The following is a 7,981-nucleotide window of genomic DNA, read 5'->3' as shown; positions in this document are numbered from 1 at the left end:
AAAAGAACCAATAGATCTGTTTTGGTAGAAGTGCAGCCAGAGTGCTCCTTGGAGGCCAGGATGGCTAAGCTTCGCCTCTCCTACTTTGGACATATTGTCCAGAGGGAACAGTCCCTGGAGAAGGATGTCATGCTGGGTAAGGTGGAGGGTCAGAGAAAAAGGGGAAGACCCCTAACGAGATGGATGTGGCAGCGGTAGTGAGGTTGGCCCAGGATCAGACATTGTTTCGTTCTGCTGTGCATGGGGTGGCAATGAGTCGGTTCCGACTCGATGGCACGTGACAACAACAACATTCTCTATAAAGACGAACTAATAAGAAAAACCTACACTCCTACCAAAGAAAGATGGAAATTCATACAGAAATGAAAGCAAACTCACTCTTTCTCTTTGCATTCTTTTTCAACCCGAGTCAGGTAGTCCCACCGTGTGTTTTCAGCTTTCTTTCTACACAAGATAAGGACTGTATCAGTCTTGACCTGGAAAAATATGGGGTAAGTGAGTACAACTTAGAACAAATTTAGAAAGTAATTACAATGACACCTAAAGAGCTGGAACTCTATGGCCCTGCCCTGTGTATTCAGGTCTCACCAGTATTCTGCCTTTCACAGCATGCAGTCTTGCCACTTTTCTATCGCTCTCTAAGTTTTCCTGCTCTGACCAGTTTCTGCCATGCACAGTTTTGCCTTTACAAGTTTCACTGCATCTATTCAAGTAACTAAGTGTAGGACCTGTTCTAGGTCTAGAAATACTTTAAAGGAGAATATCAACACCCATGGAAGGGAAAGAGCATAATAAATAAACTCAGGGTTACCTTCAAATATTATAAAGTGCTATAAAGAAAAAATGGAGTACAGTAGGGAAGGGGCAGTGACTGCATTAGAAGTCTCTCTGTGGTAAAATCTGAGCTGAGATCTGGGATTATAAAGGGATTATAAAGGCATTCTGCGCAGATGAAAAAGTGGGCGGGACCCAAGGTAGGATGATCTTGGTGAGTTCATGAAATTAAAAGAATTAGCTGGATTTCAATGATCAAAGAAGAGAGTATATATATAATGTTTAACGGATCAGTGTGGGGCAATGTTTCGAAGGTGAGAAAGTGAAAAAAGCAAGAAAATATAATGCAACTATGATCCATGTAACTCTTGAGCATTTTTTGATTATTCTTTCACCTGTGGGATTATAGTGAAGTGCAGTCAGACACATACTAATCAATAAATTACATTCTTTCATTACCATATAGTTGCTCTGTAACTATAAACAGATAACAAAATGTCTTGGCTATCCAGAGCAATAATTTAAGTCAGGCAGAAAGAAGGGCTGTCTCAATTAGTGAAAAGTTCAAGTTTTTTAAGACTGTGTCATTATTTTTATGGCGTTTACTAAATCCAACTTCACTAAGTGTACTAAGATGTCCTTTATTGTACACATAATGCCTGACAATATTGACCTGGGAATCTTTAAGCCTTATACCAAAAATATCCCCCGTGGGGCCATCTTAAAACCAAACAACACTTTAGCTTAACTAGTAAAAAGGGTCTGCCGTAAGCACAATGCTCTTTTAACAACTATCTATATGAGTTCAACTTGACAACTTACAAGAGTAAACAGGAATATTAAGTGCCAGTGAGTTTCAGTTAATGGGGAGGAAACTTAGAAAGGAGGATGAGGTTGGCTGCACACTCTATGTAATCAATATCACAAAATTGTACATGTAGAAACTGCAGAACTGGTGTCAAGTTTTTGTAAGTTCACTGTACTTCATCACATTTCCAAATTAGCTAGGTTATTTTAATGATGTTTCACAATATCATGACTGGGGAAAACACAAAAACAAAACAACTCACTTTTTTTGAACTCCCTTCCACAGAGATGGGTTTCAAAAGGTTGTTAACGATCATGGAGTAACTCTTCCCATTTAGGTTCTTTACCAGAAGATCAAATGACCTACAACACAATAATGAATACATTATCTTTCTGGTTCTATGAAAGGTGCTGTGTATTGTAGTTTGTTTGGAAAAAAGTTTATCAATTTCATTTTGGGGTCTGCATTTGGCTAACCCAAATAGTATCAAAACATCCCTCCACTTTCAGAGTAAATGTGATGAATAATACTAAATTTTAGCAGAATTTTACAAAATGCAAAGAAAAAAGGTATGTGCAAAGGCAACATCTAGCTCTTAGTGATCAATCTGATCCCTGTCCCCCCATTCCGATAGGGACTCACCTCTCTGTGAAATGCACCTGCACATTCTCAGTGGGGACTTGATGGACTCCAGTTAAGGTGATGTAGATTTTCACAAACTTATCTGACTGATCCCATCCTAGCAACAAAAGATGGAACACAAACAAGTCTCTGAAATTATCTCTAGAATACCAAGTGCATATGGCTCATAAAAAGTTACAAAAATCTGAAAATTCAGTAATAGGAATATGAAAAAAATTTTCTAGAGGGAGAAACTGAGGCTCATAGCAATAATGCATTCTATCTAAAATTAGGCATTGAGCAAGAGGTAAAACTTGGACTCAAATTCAGGTCTACTAAACACATAAGGAGCTCTGGTAGCGTAGTGGTTACGAATCAGGCTGAGAACCTTAAGGTCAGCGGTTCGAAACTACCAGCTGCTCCGCGGGAGAAAGATGAGGCTTTCTACTCCCGTAAAGATTTACACCCTCGGAAACCCTATACAGGGTCGCTATGGGTCGGAACCAACTCGATGGCACTTAACAACAACAAACACATAACCCATGTTCGTCTTTCTTAGAATAAATTAATACTCCAAAAACCAAACCTACTGTGGTCATGCTGAAGCCTGACTCATAGCAACACTATAGCACATGGCAGAACTATCCCATACATGGTAGAAAAACCTAGTTTCCAAGACTGTAATACAGGGTAGCTATGAGTCAAAACTGACTGGATGACATTTAACAACAACAAATCTTCACAGAAGCAGATACCTACATCATTTTACACGCAAAGTGGTTAGTGGGTTTGAACTACTGACCTTTCATTTAACAGCTGAGCACCTGACATCTGCATTGCCATGACTCCAAAACTAAAGGCTAAAAAAACCCACTGCCACTGAGTTGATTCCAAGTCTGAATGATCCTGTAGGGCAGAGTAGAACTGTTCCATAGCATTTCTGAGACTGTAAACCTTTACAGAAGCAGACAACCTCATATTTCTCCTGCTAAGTTGCCAGTGGATTTGAACCACTGACCTTGAGGTTAGCAGCCCAATGCCTAACCCACAATCACAAGTAGTTCATTTTCCTTTTTATGGAAACAATTTTTTACTGCATTCAAATGTTGGTAGTTCCCCACTGATACTGATAAAGTATCAGTACAGGCAATGTTTAGGGTATGAACAAATGACTTACATATTACATAAAACCCTGTAATGCCTATTATATTACAAATTCATGGTACATACCTCAGTTTGTCACAACAAACCGGAGCTACTTTGCAACACCCATCAAACATTACTACTGTATTACTAAATTAAAGATGTTTTTAGTGTCTCTGAAAGAGCTTCTTTTATTTTTGAATGCACAGAAAGTACACAGGCAGTCCCCAGGTTATGAACCTCCCTCTTAAACAGACTACACCTTCTTTGCCTTTAAACAAGATGCCATGGCCAACAAATGCAAAACAGGAAAAGGCCAGAGTTTTAGAATTTAGCAGTTTGGCATAGTACCCAGAATAGGACAAATTACAGGTCAACACTCTAGAATGGGAAACTCAGGAGAGGCATAGTGAATCCTTTCAGGAAGTGATGCATGAGATTAGATTATTGGCAGGCCGGTATTAGAGTGCCACACATTTAAAGCAATGAGGTCAGCTGCCGTGCTTGAGTGATTAGGCAGCCATGTTTGAGCAGGGTGCTACCTTCTTTGAGTAGTGCAGCGCTGATTACACTGTGCTCAAAATCTGACAGCATGAGATTTGGTTGCTATACAATGGTTCCAATGTTGTTCTTCTGTAGCAGGGAGGGTAAGTTTCTACCCAGGCTTTGACATGTCATTTTCCGCTTCATTGTAACTTTTAACACTTTGGGTCTGTTGCAGTTATACTTCCTTGGCCATGACTGAAGTTGAATAGGGCTCATGAGAAGCCCTGACACACAACAGTTAGGAACAGATCTTGTTCATAATCTGGGAGGACCTTTTTATATTAAGGCAAAAATTTGACCGACATTAGATTGTTTGACAAATTTAGGAACAGAGGAATCCAGGGAATTTACTGTTAATTCCATAATAATTTCTACTTCAAGCAATTCAACAATTATTATTATACCTTTCTGACCCAAGGTATAATATAAAATTTTAAAGTCTAATTCTTTATCCAAATTTGCTAATCTAACCTACCAATATTTATTTTAAATGCCAAAATAGTTTCTCAGGTGACTCTGTCAGCCCAAAAAGTAAATAAATTTCACATAAAAAGCATATTATACGTTGTTTAGTTAAGAGTGATGGAAAAATTTGCAAATGGATTATGGTGATGATGAACACAAATATCACACGTAATACATGGAAAATGTTTTGATACATATATATCTACCACAATAAAAAAGCATATTACATACATCATGGGGATGCTGTGGCTCTGTAGGATAAGCACTTGGCTGCTAACCACAAGGTCAGCAGTTGGAGTCCACCAACTGCTCCTCAGGAGAAAGAAGAGGCTTTTGGATTTCAGAGATTTGGAGCCTTAGAAACCCTATATATAGGGGCTATGACTTAGAATCTACTTGGCGGCACCTGACAACAAAACATACATATTAAGAATATATGTGCATATACAAAGGTGATTTCAAAAAATTCATGGAAAAGTGGAATTCAAAGATAATGGAATTTTTCCAGCAACTTTTTGAAACCTCATATTCTGTATTCATCCCTGACTATTCCTTACTTTATTTTGTAAAATAGAAAATTAGTGTTAATTGAGAAAACTATCAATCCTCCTATTTGATTTTAAAGAACTTTCTCTAGTGACTTCCCATTCATTTAATCCACTGATTAAATGATAAACATTGATAACCAACTATCAGCACAAATCTGGGTTCCTGGTTAAAATGCCATCCTCATCCTTCCCTCATCTAACACTTTCAGATTAGCTTTTAAAGACACCTGGGCACACAGTTCACCTCATAAGCATAAGGCACACACCTATTTAACTGGCCACCATCCTAGCACATCCTGACCACTGGAGACTGACAAAACCCAACATACATGATGTCTTTCACGGCTCTATTTGTGTCCTTTGCTCCTGACATCCCTTCCTCTTAATGAAATATTACTTACCCTTCAAACAATTCTCCTAACTCTCCCTGACCTGTTCCTCACACCTCCAACAGAATTAACACTTCAGAGATATCCCATAGAACTTTTAAAAATCTCTATATTCAATTTAAACAAAAATTTATTCAGAACCCGCTATGTGCTAGAAAACCCACTATCAATGAGTCCACTCCAACTGACAGCAACTAAGTAGAGCTACCCCAAAAGATTTCTGAGACTGGAAATCTTACAGAAGCAGACTGCCTCATCTTTCTCCAGAAGAGTGGCTGGTGGGATTTGAAACACAGGTCTTTCACTCAGCAACCCAATGCTCTCTACCTGCTGCACCACGAAGGCAGTGTTGTGTTCTGTTGTATACAGGATCATTATGAGTTAGAACTGACTCGGTTCACACCTATGAACAGTATGTGCTAAATAATGTGAACACCACGAAAAATAAGACTGCCTCTGCTCTCATGATAGTTTATCACTCAAATTCAACTCTTACTGTCTCTAAAATGAAAAAGCATACAATCTACTAAGGGGAGCATTATACTGTATGGGCTATTAGTTGTATGGCTATACCAGTCACATGGGATACTAATATTCAGTAGGAACTGAATATTAATCATCTTTTATATCCACAAGTCAAAACACAACAGTGGCACATTATTAGATGCTCAAAATATTTCTGAAAGTTAACTAAGATTCTTTTCCTCAATTAACTTTGGTGGTTGTTTGGCAAAGTAAAAAACAAAACAGAATGGAAAAAAAAAGTCCACAAATACTGGATATATTTCAGAATGTTTCTTCCTTGCTATTGCTCATGCTCATCTTTGCACTTTAATCACCTTGCTTTGTTGATAGCATCTAAAATGTGTCCTTTCCTTTTAGATCATTTTATTAAATAAGAACTAACAGTGGAGGCTGGATGAATCCCTAAACTACTGCTCTGAAATGATCTTTAAATCTTAAATCAAATACGTAAGAAGGCTTCAAAACGTTGGTGGAAAAATTCAATAATCTTTTAGTTCAAGTTTCCCACAAACTTTCTGAAGCCCCTTCATATCCTTAGAAGTCTTCTTAAAACCAAACAGTAGTTTAGTTTAACCAGTGCAGAATGTCTGTCTTAAGCACTGTGTTCTTTTAAGATCTATAGGTAGTGTCTGACTTCAACCTGATACATAACAAACCATAGCACGCATCTTCTCTTTCTCCCCCTATCGTACAACATTCAGTGTTGCAGTGTGTAATCTGTTGATGTTATTCTCATGCCAACCACCAAACACAAATGTAAACTGGATTCAGATATTAATAATAAAAGGCAATAAAAAAGAAAAACTTACATGAGAACTTACTTACAGTAAGAATCGTCTGGAGTGGTACCATTAAGTCAGAGACTACCTGCATATAGGATTAAACTGACAACAGCAACTCGAAAAATTAGGAAGTTTAAGGGGCAATTCTGAAAAGTATGGTTGAAAATGGCTGCATAATATAAAGAATGTAATCAACATCACTGAATTGCACATATAAAAATTACTGAATTGGTGTATGTTTTGATATGTATATTCTCAACTACAGCACAAAATATAATTATATTCAAAAAAGAAGGTAAACTGATGGACCTCTTCTAGGTCACTAAAAACAAACACTCAAAAACTCTTTTACAAATTAGTTTGTTAGTGCGTCACTACTGAGGAATAGGTTGGTCAGGGGCAGAAAACTGGGTACAGGAGAGCAAGTCATACCATAATTACTGATTTTCACTGTATATCCCATTGAAATGGGAGCAACCACAGCCGCTGGCTTCTCGTTCTCAACAGTGTCTGTTTTCCCTTGTGACTTCTGCTGCATCTTGTTCTTGATTTCTGTCTCAATCTTGGTTTTTTCACCTGTAAGGGCATCACGTACTCTTTTTCGAGTGGCCTTTTCCAGCAACACCTTTACCTCTTCCAGATCTTTCTGCAGCTGTGTTAAAATGAAAGATAAGTTAGCTATGATAAATAAGGTAATGGTCATTTCAACTTACAGAAACAAGCCCCAAGAATTAAGAGGTTCATTTAAATTTCCAAGGTTTGGGTTGCAACTTGGATTCTCTCCTGAAGTTAGTAATCTTGAACAATGGGCATCAAGCCTAAATTTTCCAGTTTAGTAGACTATTATCCTTCTGTTACTACATTTTATTTACATACTTTTACAATTATAAACTCAGATGTAGACATCTTTAAAGAAAAACATTAAGAGTTGGTGGGTTTCTATATACGTCTAGTCCTAGTATCAATGCATGTCAAGAATCTTTTTCTTTTTTAAAATAAAATAAAAATCATGAGAGAACATGTAGAATGAGACACTTTGCAAATTTTCTGAGGTAATCCTTTACATTTCTTACAGACTGCTCCTCATTGATCTTCCTATCCCAAATAGTATTTGTACACAGGTGTCAATTATTAAAACAAAAAAAATAATGAAAAAATATTTCTTTTTTTTAAAAAAAGAAGTCTTTGAATCAGAAGTCTGGGATTAGTTTGCCTAGCTGAGAAATACCCAGCAAACAATACAAAACTTAATACACTGAAAACTATTCATAAAGTTACCCTGTGCTTATTTTCTTCCCTGTAAACTTTCACTCAATCATAGTATTTGTACACAGATGTCAATTATTAAAACAAAAAAAATAATGAAAAAATATTTATTTT

The 7,981-nt window shown here is 37.2% G+C and overlaps 1 protein-coding gene across 1 annotated transcript in view; it reads right to left on the bottom strand.

The window, feature by feature from the left end:
• Window positions 1-7,253, bottom strand: part of CACYBP (calcyclin binding protein) — a 14,141-nt gene extending 6,888 nt beyond the window's left edge. Inside the window, 5 exon segments of the mRNA XM_006878243.1 lie at window positions 379-476; window positions 1,845-1,944; window positions 2,225-2,321; window positions 7,034-7,130; window positions 7,133-7,253. Of these exon segments, the coding sequence (XP_006878305.1) occupies window positions 379-476; window positions 1,845-1,944; window positions 2,225-2,321; window positions 7,034-7,130; window positions 7,133-7,189 (449 nt within the window). The 5' untranslated portion in view covers window positions 7,190-7,253.
• Window positions 7,254-7,981: the final 728 nt, after the last annotated feature.

Source organism: Chrysochloris asiatica, unplaced genomic scaffold (genome assembly GCF_000296735.1).
Source record: "Chrysochloris asiatica unplaced genomic scaffold, ChrAsi1.0 scaffold00100, whole genome shotgun sequence".
NCBI lineage: Eukaryota > Metazoa > Chordata > Mammalia > Afrosoricida > Chrysochloridae > Chrysochloris > Chrysochloris asiatica.
This window is presented reverse-complemented; position numbering and strand designations above follow the sequence as displayed.